General features: G+C 39.0%; 1 protein-coding gene across 2 annotated transcripts; it reads left to right on the top strand.

Moving 5' to 3' along the window:
* Positions 1-1,618: 1,618 nt before the first annotated feature.
* On the top strand, positions 1,619-16,798 carry LOC108679755 (transmembrane GTPase Marf). 2 transcript variants are annotated; one of them, XM_018168474.1, is made up of 14 exons: positions 1,619-1,879; positions 2,243-2,352; positions 3,663-3,773; positions 4,344-4,643; positions 5,034-5,141; positions 6,110-6,127; positions 7,266-7,416; positions 8,360-8,498; positions 9,056-9,233; positions 9,949-10,272; positions 10,633-10,743; positions 11,280-11,432; positions 12,104-12,300; positions 12,659-16,798. In XM_018168474.1, the coding sequence occupies exons 1-14, from the start codon at positions 1,639-1,641 to the stop codon at positions 12,864-12,866; spliced, it is 2,349 nt and encodes a 782-aa protein (XP_018023963.1). In that variant the 5' UTR covers positions 1,619-1,638; the 3' UTR covers positions 12,867-16,798. The 2 variants fall into 2 exon arrangements, with proteins under 2 accessions (XP_018023963.1, XP_018023964.1); XM_018168475.1 differs by lacking the exon at positions 6,110-6,127.
* The last annotated feature ends 613 nt before the right edge of the window (positions 16,799-17,411 follow it).

The raw sequence follows: 17,411 nt of genomic DNA, 5'->3' as shown, positions 1-17,411 counted from the left end.
GGTAACGAGCTAAATATTGACCATTTAACTGCCTCCAATATGCAACAACACCTCAGGAATGCTGATCTTCTAAACATTGAAGAGTCACATTACAGATAGGTAGCTGATAGCACAGTCAACAGTGCACAGCACTATCAATAGATCTACTAGTTTTATGTCCTATAAATCTACCAGTCTTCTCTAAACACAATTGACTAGTAGTGACTAAGTTAACTGTTCCCATTTGATTCAGACCAATAAACCAATGCTAAACATAAACTGAACGACAACCAAACAAACCTCAAATGACTTGAAACGAGACTTATGTTATGAGAAAAGCTAACACTGTTTGAAATAAACATGTACACAATTCAAATATTTTATTTCCATTCACTGCATTTAATTGTTTTATGTATAGGTAGTTTTATAACTGTAATTGTTTTGTTTCTAGTTATAAATTCACATATTTAAAGATTGAAATTAAATATTTTAATTAGAGTACTCATATTAGGGTGAAAATCTTTCTAAATGCCTAAAAGGTCAATACAATCTCAACCAACCCTTCTTATGTAAGCTAGCTAACACATGCAAATTGTATAATGTAATTAATATACCTATAACAAATACTGTAGTCGAATAGTTAGTTAAAGACTACTTATAGCCTTAAAAGAATTAGCTAAGCTGCTAGCTATGTACAATGTATTGCTACACTTGATGCCTCTGTACCAAAAATATACAATTCATTGAAACGCAATACACACTAAAGGCAACAGGTTTAAATTCCAATTTGTCATAGTACATTTATACTAAACCATGAATAACAATACCTCAAAACAAATTAAAGTCTGCCACTTGATATATATAAATATACAAAAAATTAATAAAAAAATCATGATTTTTTATAAAGAAATCAAATCATTTAATCACATGCTTTAATCAGTTTGATTTAATCATTGCCAACCTTGTCTGGTTGTATGGGCAGTTCATGCCCATCAGACCTCTAAAGAAGTACTAGTCAAGCGATTGTCATAAGTTCAATTTTTGCTTGAAGACAAGGAATACGGTACCTATGCATCAAAGATTTTTAGTCAATAGTTCTTATTCAATGCTATTCGCATTATAAATAAGTATCTATTGGGAGACAGAACTCGGGTACAATGGCTAAACATACTATACATGTGCCATTGTTGCTTGCTAGTTTAGGGGTAGTTAGTAAGTCTGTAGCATGGACAACTGTAGAAAATTATACTTATTGGTTCTTATGCTATAAATTGTATGCTTGAAATCTGAATTTTTTGGTAAGTGTTTAATTGGCTGTTATTGCTTTCATGCTAACAGAAGAAGTTATGCATCCAAAGCCTCAGGTATGTGGTTGCCTCATCAATTTATTATATAATATAATAAAATAAAAATATAAGTATACCTATATTATAATTATCTTTTTGATAAAAGCTTTAGCAACACCAACATATATATCAGTTTATATATATATCCTGAAAAACTTGTGTGTTTTTTTACTTTGGGCGTGCCAAACTTGGTTTTAACTCTTGGTTTTAACACTTGGTTTCAATTGGAGTGACTTGTAAGGTTCTGTGGGTTATAACTGCTGCAGACTATGATAAATATTTCTATATTTTTCAGATAGAATAAAGTATACGTATGTGTGCCATGTCATCTGCTGTGAGTGCCTCTGCTTCCATGCTCAATGGAGCGGCTACACTATCTAATTCTAAGACTAATGCTGCTAAGAATAAGTACACACTGTCTGATCCAAGCTCTGCCCTGGCTGCCTCCAATTCTACCTCACCACTACAGATCTTTGTAAGGGCCAAGAAGAAGATCAATGACATCTTTCAGGAGATTGAAGAGTATGTTGTTGAGACTGGCAACTTTATTGCAGGTGTGTTCTATGTCTTCTTGACTCATATTTTAATAAATCTTGTAGGAATTGAAGGTTTTTAAATTTAAAAAATGCAAGGCATTCCAATTTCCAATCTAGGTAAGGTTTATATAGGTACTGTGTTTATGCTGAAAAGGGTTTACATGCTTTGTCTATTAAATTTACTTCAATTTGAGGCTATGATTATGCATTGCTTACCTGGAAAAAATATGATGGCAGAAATATGAAACTCTATTACAGTAGTATTTCCTTATTAATGTAAATAAATATAGTTACCATTACCTATCTAAGTAAGAAAAATGAAAGACAGACAGTGAAATTTTTTTTCATTTCCTCATTATTTATCTTCATTGTTATTCACAGCATTGAGCAAAGATGGAGTTCTTGTGACAGAGAAGGAAGTGGTGACCATGGATGGATATTTTAACAAGGTATCAGGCATCAAAGAAGTTCTTGCCAGAGATCATATGAAGGTGAGCATTTAAAATAACAATAGAAAATTCCAAGGTTAGTAGTATATATTTTGCATTTGAATAGTAATGCTAATATACCATCAAATGGGGTAGCAAGGGACAGGCAGGGTAAATTGGGGACAGTTCTTTGTTGTGGTGTAGAAATTTTATAGCAGAAAAACTAATTAAAATATTTCAAAATTAAAAATAGTGGCATAAACTTCAACATTTTTCTCATCTATATTGCATAAAATAAGTTAGAAAATCATAGATTTACTAGCTCTAAAAAAATGTCTGAATAAAATTTTGAAAAATAATATTTTGAAGTATAGTAGTGTACTTCTGCTATGGCCTGTAGTAAAAAAACATTCCCTGTATTGAAAAATTATGCTAAAATAAGTTGCAGGCAGGTGTTAGCTTTGAAACTTCATTGATGGAATTCACATACCTCAATCCAAAACAAAATTGCAGCCATTTCTGCAAGATTGATAAGGGACATCCCCCCAGGGTAATATGGGACACCCCTAAGAATGCATTTACAGCAGAACCTCGGTTAGCTAGGGCTTCAGATAATGAAAAAAATTGCTTAATGAAGAGGATTTTGATTATATTTACCTTGCATAGCAAAAGTTGCACTTCATGAAAAATTAATGCATCATCGGCCATCGCACATTTGTGCTTAGAATGTCATAGATAAAATTGTGCACCAGGCAACAAGGTTAATTGTTGTCAATGGCATGGACGTTTTTTAGGAGGTGTAAAACTGCTAGGTATAGAATGGAAAAAATAGTTTTTGTTAATGAAAAATGGATTCGGTGAAAGGAAATCACAGAAAATATCACTTATTCAACATCTATATCCCCTACAAATATAGAGGAGGACATCGGAGTACTGTTAGTTATGAAAGAGTACACTCTGCATGCTTCAGATGTTTTAAAATTAAGTTTTAGGTCAAGTGTCCTGAATTACCCCATTCCCAAGAGTACATTCGGGACTCTTTCCTTTTGTGTGTGGCACCTTACAAATAGCATATGGAAATTTTTTAGAGATGCCATACAAATGCCCTTGCAAAGACCTTTAAAATGAGCCCAAACTTGTTTGGGAAATGTTTCATGGTAAGAAGTTATGAAGGAATAACAAAAAAATCTTCCCATATTACTCCGTTTGACACACAAATTGATTTTTACTACTTTGCAGTCATGAATTGCAACCCAATTATGCTCTTGATTCAATCCATAGGTAGCAGAAGTTGGAATTTGTTATTAGTATTTTCTGTGTAGTACCAATAGTTTTATTGTCAAAGTTTTTTGGATTATTGTTGCTCTTTACAGGTTGCATTTTTTGGGCGCACATCAAACGGCAAGAGCTCGGTCATCAATGCTATGCTTGGCGATAAAATTCTTCCCTCTGGTATTGGTCACACAACAAACTGCTTCCTGCAGGTATGACGGATTTTTATATAGCATTCCTCTTAGATTTTTTGAAGCAAGTCCAATTCATGATAGGTGAGAAAATTTACGTCTTGTTTTAAATGAAATCCATTTATATTTCATCAATATAGTACGTAATACAGAACTGCAAATTTTTGCAGACTGTTTGAGCATTCCACCAATTCTCTGTTTTATTGTGTTTTGAATCCAAAAATTAAATGTTTTTTTTACTTGGATTCAGCATTTTCTGAAAATTTACAGAATAAAGTCAAATAAGCCATTAATTAAAAAAATTTTATTCCAACAGTTGCATTGGAATAGGTACAATTTTTTAAACTAAATAAGCTCTTAGAATCATAGCTCACCGAATCTTATTATATTTTGAATTGACACATGAAACCTTCTGCATCAATGCTACAAAATGAGTTCTATTCTACAACCAAGAAATGATAATCCTGAATGATTTACTGAGAGACTTGGTAAATGTTCTCATCATTGCATTTCCATTTAATTAATACTATGTAACAATTTTCCTAACTGATTAACCTGTTGATTGAATTAGTTGAATTGTTTGCAATGAAGGTTGAGGGAGATGAGAGCAATGAACCATTCCTGACAACGGAGGGTAACGCAGAGCGACAGAGCGTCAGTGGCATAGGGCAGCTGGCACACGCGCTCTGCAATAACAGACTTGGCGACTCGTCACTCGTCACCATCCACTGGCCCAAGACTCGGTGCCAGCTCCTCAGAGATGACGTTGTGCTTGTTGACTCCCCTGGCATTGATGTCTCTGAGTCCCTCGATGAGTGGATAGACAAACACTGTCTTGATGCTGATGTCTTTGTGCTCGTGTCTAATGCTGAGTCCACTCTCATGAATACGGTGAGGGACTGGTGCCCGTGTGCTCAAAATACTGTGTTCTGTAATAGGGATACATGTCTCTTAAGTATACTACGATGGATTCATAGCATTATCCCATTGATGCCGGTCTATATGCTGAAAATACTGTTAAATAGGGGTACATGTCACTAATTATACTACGATGAAGCCAGAGCATTAGCTTTAATAATATTCAAAGGTTCGGGTGAATCTGACAAAATATTATTGGTTGGTGAAATATATTCTTGTTAACTTCCATAAAAACATTCAACAACTTTCAGTTCAGAGTCTAACTTGTTCCAAGGAGCATTAATTTCAGTAATATTCGGGGAGAATTTTTCAAATCTGCAATGCTGTTTTGGGCCTTATTCTGATCCTGAATTTCGTTTCCAGGAGAAGAATTTCTTCCACAAAGTGTCCCAACGTTTGTCCAAGCCCAACATCTTCATCCTTCAGAACCGCTGGGATGTGGCCGCCTCAGAACCTGAGTATCTTACTGAGGTATGGATGAGCAATATGCATGCAACTACAAGATGCAAAACAACGAGAGGATGCATATACAGTTATACACAAAACGTCTTGCTGACAGACATTGGTGTATGCTCTACAGCGTCCATGACAGACATTGGTGTATGGTATGCTCTACAACGTCCATGACAGACATTGGTGTATGCTCTACAACGTCCATGACAGACATTGTTGTATGCTCTACAACGTCCATGACGGACATTGGTGTACGCTCTACACCGTCCATGACAGACATTGGTGTATGCTCTACAACGTCCATGACAGACATTGTTGTATGCACTCTAAATACCTCACTCTGACTCATACGACGGACGGAACTTACACTCTAAGCATAAAATGGAACGTTGCCAGATTATCTGTGAGATCAGTTGAATCATCTGTGTATAAATTTGTCATTTTCTGACGGGGAAATTTTTATAAAAATGCACCTTCTCTCATAACTTACTTCTATAATTTACATGCATTAGATTCCTTCTATTACCTGCTCAGGTTTTACAGTTCATGGCTTCATGCCATTACTACAGTAAAAAGTTTTTCACGGCAACGATTCTTTATGGAACTAAATCTATAAAAAATCTGCTAGCGAAGACTCTAAATGCTGATCCAAATTCTTACTGACCTAAAAAAGTTGTGGGTGTCTAGCTGAAATTTCCCGATTACTACTCGTTGTATAAAATAATGTTAAGAAATCTTACTGTCAACTTCAGCATGAGTACACTGGTCTTGCCAAGTTTTAGTTATTTTGATGCTGAATTTGATAGATTTTGACTAAAAATACTGAAGGCTGTTTGTGATAGAATGGCCGCTTGTCCTTTTTTGTGGACATTTTTTCTAAGCTTTGTTAAGAAAGGAAAGTTTTTCTGAATATTTGCTGGCATCCCTTGTGCCACGGAATGTTTATTTACTCGTTAATTAATAACTCTAATTTTCCACATGCTTAGCCGGCTCGGCTTAACGAGGTGAGTTATTTTACTGAGTGTTGCTAACTTGTCTGTTTTCATAATTTGGTTTAGATGTCGTTTTCATTTAAGCTAGGTCATTAATATTAGGTAAATTCTATTTGATGACTTATATAGTACATAAATTTACTTATTCGAGCATTTTTAGTATGGATGCCGCAGTACACATAACACAGTACCATATGCTTTGCAGCTGTAATTCTCTCGTCAATGGCAATTATTGCCCTTTGTGGGAGGAAACATTGTTGTAGTAGGACTCTATTTATTGTGCTACCAGCCACGTTTTGGGCCTGAGGGTGTTTGTTGCAAGGGTGTCAAGAAAACAAGAAATTGGTGATGGTCTCCACCTCCCCTACAACCATCCCAAACCACCTTTTTATTAGACTTTTCCTCGTGTTTATTTAACAATTTATTGAACAACACAACAAGAAGAACCACGTATTACATACATTGAACAGAGAAGAAAAAGAATAAGCGCAAAACCGAGGCACGGGGGTCTATAACCTCAAATAATGGTATTTTCAAGTTTGCCTGCTTTACCCAGTCTGAAAAGCAAAAAAAAGATTAACATGATAAACCTAAGGAGTGCACTAAATCCATAAAAAATATCCGTTACATTAACTTTAACATGATTATGTTAGTGATGCATATCAAATAGTGAGCACTCTACTATGGTGTCAACACTGAAATTGATACATACTTTTGCTTTAATTTCGTACTTTAATTTCACATTTCTTTGCATCTCAGGAGAGGGGGGTTTGCACGACCCCTAGTAGGAAAATCCTACTTACTTGCAGTATCACTGAAATGCGCTTCCCACAACATTGTCGTTAATGCTATTCGTACCTAGACGCTGACGGCCGAATTGTGAAAAATATTAACAAGTTTGTAACTCCATCAACCAAATATTTAATGCTTTTCATTCTATACCCACCAATCCATTCCCAGAAACCACCGCTACATGTATTTAGGCTGCTTCATGTTCTTAAGCCGCTGCGTGTACGCAAGTTGCTACTTGTACTTTGGACCCAACATTAACGTAAGCTAGTTTAATATTGCGGCTCCTTGTCCCGAATGTGACCGTTGGTAGACTAAGGGTCAATTCATGCTATGCTAGAGTTACCCCGCTGTTGTGCAGGTGCGACAGCAGCACATGGAGCGCGCTGTGGGCTTCCTGTGCGAGGAGCTGAAGGTTGTGGCACCACAGGAGGCCGAGCAGCGCGTCTTCTTCGTGTCGGCCAAGGAAGTCCTGCAGCAGCGACTCGCTGACTCTGGACACCAGGCACAGGGTCAGAAAGATTAGCGTGACATGAAAACCTTTTACCGTTTGCTTTCTTGCTGCTTCTACACTTTTCACCCGTTTCATCCATGGGTCAGAGATATTAGCGTGACACAAAAACCTTTTACTGTTTGCTTTCTCGCTGCTTCTACACTTATCACCCGTCTCATCCATGTCTGATTTGAACCTACATCATCCATTATCTCCCCTTCTTATCTTCTTGTACCCCTCAGGGGGGACTTCTGACTTGTGTCTATGCTCGTCAGAAGTCCTATGGGATTTCGCGTTCCTAGGGGGATTGTTCCTGAGCGCCCCACCGCTGAGCTCGCGGTGTTTGACTGCAGATCTCAGTTGTTGGGTTAAGTTATTATGTAGGTAGGATTCCTTACATTTCCCTTCTCTGTCTCTCTCGTGCGGGTGGCCGACGTCCCGTGTAAGCGACCTCTTGTTCGAGTGTCTTCTTCTGTTGCTTTTCACCTGTCCCTTCTTGTCACTTCGTCTCTTTGAGATGCTAACCCTGCTTCTTTCGAGCCAGCTTCAGCGGGCTGGACATCTGAGACCTTCCGCCCCTTGTGGATGATGAATAATTGAGATCTTCCACCTCTATGGTGATGTTCATCTTGACTTTCGGTGCGAGATAGCTAAATAGCTGAAGCGCTAGTAAACATTTGGCCACTAAACTAACTTATCTTCTTGTAAATTTGAAAAGGTAACAATAGATGCATGACATTTAGACAGCAATCATGTGGGGACATTGAACATGTAGCAGACAGTTATCAATTCTACTAATTATTCTTTAATGATGATTTCTTTGGAGTTGAAATAAATTTAACTCTATTATTATAATTTAACTCTTTCTATATCATTATTATATTTATTATTATTATTATAGAACTCATATTATAACAAAACAGTATAGTTCATATATCAATCTCTGTGTTGTATGCGTGCAGTAACAGCGCTGCCTGAGGGATTCTCTAGTCGCATCTTCGAGTTCAAGGATTTCGAGCGGCGGTTCGAGGAATGCATCTCGAAGACCGCCGTCGTCACCAAGTTCGACCAGCACGCCCAGCGCGGCCGCGCCATCGCCAAGTCTGTTCCGTTCCTTGCTATTGCTTCGATACTTTATAAACATTAACAAGCCTTGACAAGAAGATGCCGATTCGGTGCAAGGGACTTAATATTTATAATTAATGTCATGATGATTTGAGGTTTCAAACCTGAATAGAACGTCATATAAACGTCACATCAATGGTCATAATCGTTTGTTCAGTTTTTGTTGTCACGTTCTTATAATTTTTTGAGCGTAAACTGTGAGCTAAAAGCACTGTTGCTACACATAATTGTCGCTTTCTCATGATTTTGTGCGTGTAAGCAGTGAGCTACAAGAAGTGCTGCAGCATAATGCATATCAATGTACGTATTCTAGTTTAATCTTTGTTATCACTTATGATCTTGTACCCGTGTGGGTACAGTGAGCTTCAACAAGGACTGCTTCAAATCTATGATCATGATCATTTGTTCAGTCTTTGTTTTCACTTTCTTATGATTTTGTGTGAGTTAACAGTGAGCTACAAGAAGTGCTGCTGCATATAACCATTAGTTCTATATTTTTTGTTACATTCTTATGATTTTGTGTGCATGAACAGTGAGCTTCAGGAGCTGTTGCTGCACATCCAGCAGAGTGCAGGGCAGGAGCGCGAGCAGAAGCTGCAGCAGCAGCGCACCCTGAAGCAGCGACTGCACCAAGTGACCCAGCAGCTCGACACCGCTACACACGTCATCAAGGATAACATCCAGCGCATCGTGCACGACATTGACCGCAAGGTTCCCAAATAACTTTATCCATTCCATTCAGGGGATTCACAGTCCTAGCTTCAATTCTTTTATTCCATCGTCTTCGAGCAACTTTTGTTTTTTGCAAAGAAAGACTGTTGAAATTTTGAATCTCCTGAAGATGATTCCACGAAAAATGTGATCAATGATGGCAAAGTTCCCCAAGAGACAAGTCTAGAGCAGTATAAGAATCGGTGACTGGCCAACTCAGCATATTATTCAACGTGGATATTGCTATGTTATGCTATTTTTTGTTAAAATTCAAGACCATTCTTGTATATGATTTTTTCCTGATGTTCTCAACCATGCTACACCTCTCTGAGCGAAGTGCCCTTTCAAATACTAATCCAATTGTAACATTTGATTGCAATGTCTGCAACACTAACGTTAGGTACCTAGCTCGAAAAAGCTGAAAGTACGGTAAATCTTATTTCAGATAAGCACGGATCATAGGTAACAGCTACTTGATTCTCTTGGGAAGTATTATACATTCTGTAAAAGTTTTAACATTCATATGGCTTTTGCAATATGTGCATTTAATCTCACTTTGGAGAACTTAGAAATAATTGTTCTTCCTGAAAAACTTTTTGATGTTTTATTTCATATAAAGCCTCTTGTACTTACTGTTTTAGCGTCAACCCGCTTCCTAATGTGACATTTCATGCTAAAGTTATTGATTTTATTCACTATGTACTTGGTTGTTCAGGTGTCGGCTGCGCTCAACGAAGAAATTCGCCACTTGTCCGCGCTGGTGGAAGAGTTTAATGAACCTTTCCGCGCTGACCCTCTGGTGCTTAATGTCTACAAGAAGACCTTGCACAGCCACGTGGGCGCCGGTCTAGGGTGTAACTTGAGAGCCAAACTCTCGGACGTTGTATCATCTAACATCGAGAGCAGCCAGAAGGATATGACGGCTCGAATCCTCACGCTCCTCAATGAAGAACAACGCAAGCTGGCCGAGACTTTCCTCCTGCCACGTCGGGAGCCTTTTGAAGTCTTCTATGGACTTGACTGCGCCAACCTCTGCCAGGTTCGGCCATTTGATTTGACGCTGATGATACTACTAAAATGAACGGTTTAATATATTTTTTATTTATATATATGTGCCCGGCATTATGATGTGAACACAGCCTACATCTTCAGCCGCTGGCAACTGGGATAAATAGAAATTGTGTTGGAATGTAAATATTTGGTTTTCCCACTAATAATTGGCCATTACAGTGGATTTATTATGGAAGCCTAGTTAGTAACTTGCAATCCTGCAGGTTTGCATTTCAAGCCGAGTTAGTAATCGTGATTGCTGTAGATATGTAGCAATAGCTACGGTAGTGACAGTCTATCTTCTGGATTTGTATGGAAAGTTCGCGTCCTTTAGCTTAATTTTTCACAGGACTTCCATGAGGACATCGAGTTCAAGTTCTCACTGGGGGTGGTGTCGCTGGTGAAGAGCTTCATGGGGCGCGCCGCCTGCAGGATCCTCAACGTCAGCCAAACAGAAAACGTGGGGCCGCGCATGCAGATTTTTTATATTGTCGGGCTGCATGAGGAAATATAATTTTAGAACGAGATACTCTGTTGATTTCTAGGGACGTTTGTTTGTTGTATGTCAGGGCCTGTTAGATCTATTGCTAATTCAGGCACTGAAAGTCACATTTCTGATCAGCATTTCGATAAATATTTTTAATATGGTAGAAAATCTGTCCGTATTACTTGGCATGTGATGAAGATGTCACAAAAAATTAGTTCATTCCTTAGGGAAGGAAATAAGTGTCTTTTGTTTTTCATTTGAGTTCTTCTGGACTGTTATAATTAATCAAAATCTTCCCACTAACTTATTTCCAAACATGGGTCCAAGATTTTTTTGGCAGTAATTTTCGTCACGTGTATATGCGTCTTCTCTTGACATTTACTAAAATATTTACCACCTAAGAACTATTGCAGTATATACACACTTTTGGATTAAGTGCTCAGCCATGAATCATGGTGTGAAAAAAATGCCGAGGAAATGTGTGACCAGAATAATTCTCTTTTTCTCAGGTTCCTCGTGGATCTGGCCTGACTCCCCAGACCCCCAGCAACGAGCTCCCTCCTCTAGGAGTGTCGCAGAGCGACTGGAGCCTCATCAGCAGGATGGCGGTATCGACCGTGGGCTCCCAGGGCAGCATGGGCCTGGTGCTCCTCCTTGGCATGGTGATCAATTTGTTATTACTCCTTAAAATAATTTACAATAATTGGTCCTGTTATCCTCTTGAAAATATCCTCTTTCTCCAGAGGGTTTTGTTTGAGATTTTGCAAGGATTAACGTTATTGCCCATCCATGCAAGGTTTTCTAGCAGTGAACAGATGTATCCGACTGTGAAGTGTGTCACATTACATTATTATTCGTCCTCCCATGAATCAGTATTGGACAAGGGCCAGTCTACGTTTGACTATTGTGATGTTCAAGTTAGGGCTAAATCTCTTTCACAAATTTGAAATTTCACAACACCGGTGTCACAGGTACAGTTCAGAAGGAACAGGTACACAGAGAATTCCTTCGTTGATATTAAAGCCGACGTATTCCTACTACAGCCAGCTACAAAACATGCACCTTTTTCTTTTGACATATAGATAAGGCTGTCCCTCATATTCACTTCACCTTTTCGTGTGTGTAGCTATACAAGACGATGGACTGCCTGCTTCAATGACCTTATTTGTTCCATCAGCTGCTCTCTACAGCTGGCTGCTTTAAATAATTGTTCATTCTTGTTCCATAATCTTGCATAATCTTCCCGCTTATTCAATCATCTGTACAAGGCGGCCCACCGTCTTGAATTCAAGACTGAGCCGCCTTGCACAATCACCCCTTCGTTTTCCATCAGTTGTTCAAGACGGTGGGGTGGCGCGTGGTGGGCTTCACGTTGACGGTGTACGGCGGGCTGTACGCGTACGAGCGCCTCACGTGGACCACCAAGGCCCAGGAGCGCGCGTTCAAGCGGCAATACGTGCAGCACGCGACCGCCAACCTACACCGCATTGTCGACGTCACGTCCAACAACTGCAGCTTCCAAGTCCAGCAGTCAGTCATCTGAGAATTTAATTCGTTTTGCTTCATCTACTCTTGTTTCAACGTTGCAAGTTGTTGATGAAGGAGATATTTGGGTGAAATTTATTGGCGTTTCAGCACTGTAGGAATGTGGTTACTAATTAAATTCAATTTTTCTTGGTACCGTATTTCTTACGTGTGTCTAAATTTATTGATTTATATTAAATACGGAATAGCTTACGATCTCTGGCAGTGTTTGTTATCTAACAAGATCTCGACCCAATTTGGTGAACTAAGTTTACGTAGGCTATATCATGTTTACGTAGGCTATACTGTATTATGTTTACGTAGGCTATATCATGTGGTGTGTCTATGGTATATCCATGCGCAGGGAGCTGTTCGGGATGATGGCGCGTCTGAGCCGGCTGGTGGACGAGAGCCTGGTGACCATGAAGCGCGAGGTGCGCACAGCGGAGCAGCTGGCAAAGCAGCTCGAGGAAACCGCCAGCGCCGCCAAGACGCTCAGGAACAAGGCGCACTACCTCGACCGCGAGCTCGGCGTATTCCAGGAAACTTACCTTCATACCGCACGACACTAAGGCGGCCTGGTTTGCTGCGAGTCTGCTCTTCCTTAGTCATTTGTCTATGAATGCATTAAGCGTCGTCAATGCTATTCGTACATGAAGGCCTGGAATGAAGAAGTCCTGTTAGTACACGGAGTTTTAATGTATTGAACGTGCTTTGAACTTTTGATTGGGTGCAGCGAGTCGTGGTTGCAGCTCTGATGAATTTCTCCTTTCTCCCTTTTGCAGCTCTGATGAATTTGCCGGTTTAGAGCAATTGGCTGAGGTTGCTTCGGGCACCGCATACAAATATACAGCCAACAGCTACTAATCTTTTGTTTAAAAGATGCTATTAGAAAAACTAAATTAAGCATACTTGTTACTTACCTTGTTCAACTTATTCACTCTCTGAAAGCTATCTTGGTACACTGATAACTAACTCTTAAGACACTCGTTATGTCACTGACCAGATCGTTGGAGCCTTCACTGCTCGCATTCATGTCCTCTTGACAGCTAGGCAGCCTAAGGACATTTTTTTGAATGCTTCGTTAGCTCGCAACGGTCACGAGTGATCAGCACCTTACGACTGATGTTGACAGTTGCCTCGCCAAACATGGTGAAATGGTCTGAATCAAAATTATTTAGCATGAAAGAAAACTTATCTCAACTGAGTAAGTCATAATCTAGTCAAATATCTATTTGAACGTCAAAGCCGCCTCTGGTCATCTGCTTAGTTATCAGTTCACCTGCGCTGAAGATAATATATATTAGGAAATTTTTCTCGCTCCTTGGGAATTGTATAATCATGTCACAAAAGCACACAAGGCTGCTCGAGAAGAGTATTTGAATGGTTTGTCCCGATGCCTCGAAAGTTCGTTTGTTATTGAGAAAATCGGCCGAAGAACGCAATTGCAAGCATGTGTTGAAGAATGTAGTGGTACCATCATTTGATAATATGTGCTGGTAATTCACTAGATCTGTTTGTCCAAATTACGGTCTTGAAGTCATGGCGATGCCCCAATGTGGTGAGATTTGGTGTAATTTCTCTCTCAGTTTGTAATTCCTTATGAATGGCGAAGCTTGAGTATGAATTACTGGTAGATTGAGAAAAATTACAGTATGAATTCATTAAGGAATTTTTCCCACAATCGAAAATTAATGTTAATATAACTTGTTTAAAATTGAAGGTTGTAAATAATCGCCTTGCTTTGTGATAAATCAGATATTGAAGGTTTTACGAATAGTGCTGGGTTGTTTTGAAGAGAACTGGGATTAGAATAGAATAGAAGTGTCGGCACTGAAGAAATGGGCCCATGGCCATGGGTTAACTGTGTTGGGTTTCAAGATAGAGCAACATTAATTAATAGAAAATCACATTCGTCACATTTTCAAGAGAACTAGAATCCCTTTCACTCTTTTACTTCAGTAACATTTTACCACTATTTTTGTTCTCTTACATTCGATTCTCTAGGATGTTATTTTTTCCACATTATCTGTCCGATTCGCTTGCCTTAGCTTTGGAAATATATGCGATAATTTGTCAGAATAATATACAGTTTCACTTAAACTCAACGACGAACATAGAATCCCTGAACAATATCTTCTGGGAGAATTGAGGTTTTCTACTACTATAAATTATAACGTTGAAGATATTTCATAAGAAATCATGTAACCAATTCAGATCTTTTTATGCTATTCATCGTTGTTAGACCATTTACAGTTCTTTGTACGGTGTGCAAATTCAAGCTACCCTAAAACTAGAATATTTTCTCATGTTCAATTATGTGCCGTGAATTTGGTACCTCGCAGTGTTAACCAAACGTGATCCGCACGAACGGTTTGTTGCCTATACGAGGACGCTGTTTAGTTTATTCAGTCAGAGCCGTGGTTAATATCGCCGATGTTTGCATCTCTTTATTGGAGTCGTTATATGTTTATATAAGAGAATAGATCATTAACGGCTTATTTAGCGTTCGAGTTCAAATTGCTTGCAAGTCTTAGATGGAGAATTGTTTATTGATTTGATGCTACTGAGCATGAGTGTTTTTTAGTAGTTGGGACAGCTCGTAGAATCCGCTTTCTTTGCTTCTTGTAGTTTAGGAAAGTTGGAAAATATTTCATGATTGAGTTTACTGCCAGTAGTGTTTTGAGTTGTTCCAGCTTTAGCCTACATTCTACTCAACTGTAGGGCTAGATGCAGTAACCAAACGAATACCTCAAAGGACAAATTTCTTTACGAATACCGCTATTGTGAGTTCTGCACATTATGAACTGTACAGGAATCCTGTAAAAAACCGTACGAAATTATTGCCGTGTCTGTTTAGCGGATTTCGGTCTGGTGTCACTCATCGCTGGTGGGTTGAGGTTGTGGCCAAAACTCTAGTCGAGAATTGCACGTCTTGGCTTCTCCCGTTATTGCTTCTATTGGTAATGAAATGGGGAAGATATAATGGTTACTCATTAGGACTTGCTTGATAGGAGAATGCACTGTTTATAACGAATCACGAATTTTTTTTACTTCAATTAAAGCAATGTTAATTTTTCAAGAAAATAACAATGTTGATATAATTCAATCGACTCTCCGTGCATTGGATGTTCCGTTGATGGGCTGCTTTCGCGGATAAGGCTCACTTTTTTTAAATTTTGGCACTACAAGATTTCAGAAGACGGCTTGTTTCATGCAAGTGTGGCATAATATCTGGATTAAGAGTTGACGTTAAAAATGGTGGGGTTTGTTCGCCTCTCACTGAATTGTGAATCGCTGGAGGATTGATAACTACAATAATGTCAGCACTTGTTATTTCGAACGGCGTTAGCGGTCGGTTCAGGAGTCTGGCTAATCTAAATCGTACTGCGGGTCAAGGGGTACATTTGTCTTGATGCATTTATGAGCTCTTGAAAATTAAGCGTCTTATGGCTGCACCCCAAGTAGCTGAGCTCTTGCAGGTTGCACTCCTGAAGGCGGCAGCCCTGCAGCTCGAATCTCAAGAAGGTTGCTGCTCTGAAAGTTGTAATAGAGAGCCACGGCTTTCCTCATTTCGGTCCGATGCTGCTCAGCGGGAAACTCAAGCTACTTTTTGGGCCACGTGCCATGTTGCATTTTTTCTGTGTTCCGAATATCTAGAGCTGTGTAGAACCTTTACTATGCTCATTTAGTCTCGGTGCTAACTTTGCTACGTTACTAACCTATTTTATTCATGGTATTTTCACCTTATGTCTGTATAGATGCTTTTAATTTAGGATAAAGCCCTGCGAATTTATCTCGATATATTTTCTTAGTTACCTTGTTACCTCTCATTTTAAACGCAATATTCTTCTGTTTGTTTCTTGTTCGCTATTATCTACTGGTCATTTTGGGGTCCTGGTTCTTGGGTTCAAGTTATTCTTTCGTGCGCATCTTTCCGCAGTATCTACGCGACGTTAGTTGGTGCTGCATCAACGCCTCAGCTCCACGTTCAGCATGAAACTCTTCCTTATCGTCATCGCAATCAATTTTGGTGGTCTGAAACATTCATACATTAAATACGTTTGATTTTGTATTCTCTTGATTAAAAGATTTATGAGAAACGCTGATTGCTTGGGTAGGTTTTTAATTGTAATGGTAATGCGCAATGCTTCGACTTGGGTGTGATAATTTTTGTACATCCTTGGTGTTCTGTCGTTGACGTTTGAGACTCGGTTTCGAAGAAGAACTAAATCAGCCAATATTCGTGTTTAACTCGAAATGTATGCGCATATTGTTATCAGAATCCTGTTACTTGATCTGTACAAATCATGATGTTTTTGTGTACTATTGTGGTTCAAATTTAACCTCTTTTCTGGCTTTGCTGAAAATATTTTACGTAAGAATGACGATACCCGATCGTTTACTCAGTCCTTTATAATGCATGTTGGATGATGTATTGTGACAACTGTACAGAAGCTAACGGTTTGTACATATGGTGTACTATACAAAGCACGATGAGCCAGCCTGCGTTTTATTATCCCCTTCTTGCTGCACCAGCGGGTGCTGCAAGCCTTTTTTACTCGTCGATTTATTAGATTCTGAGAAATGTAAACGTGAAAATTCATCTCCTTTAAAGATGAGTTGTCCAATTATTTGAAATTCGCATAGTCTCCATCTGTATTATACCTTTGGCGGCCATGAGGAGTATACAAACACTAGGACGTGAAACATGATTACACTCTCGATGACTTGAGCCATAACTTACCTATTGATGACTTGGGACTCCACCTCCCTCTGGGTGATGTGTAATGTTCCAATCGTCCATGATACGTCCTATCATATCTCTTGAGTCGGACGTGTCCGTAACGCCTTAAGAACATGAATGATACTTACCTGAAACCGTTCATTAGAAGACGTTTGTTAATATATTCGTATTTTTAATTAAATTTCAATTCACCTTCTGAAACTCGACAATATTACTGCACTACCAAGTTTCTTTCCTCCAATGCAGGTTCAACCTTGCTAAGTTAATTTAAGTGTGGCATTTTGCGGTACTCGGAAGATGCGCACGTTCGGCGATTTTTGTCAGGTTCTCCTGTGCTTACTTCGGACATTTCCTGTTAGCTTTCCCTTCT

The sequence above is a fragment of the Hyalella azteca genome, unplaced genomic scaffold (genome assembly GCF_000764305.2).
Source record: "Hyalella azteca isolate HAZT.00-mixed unplaced genomic scaffold, Hazt_2.0.2 contig12607, whole genome shotgun sequence".
In the NCBI taxonomy this organism is placed as follows: Eukaryota; Metazoa; Arthropoda; class Malacostraca; order Amphipoda; family Hyalellidae; genus Hyalella; species Hyalella azteca.
This window is presented reverse-complemented; position numbering and strand designations above follow the sequence as displayed.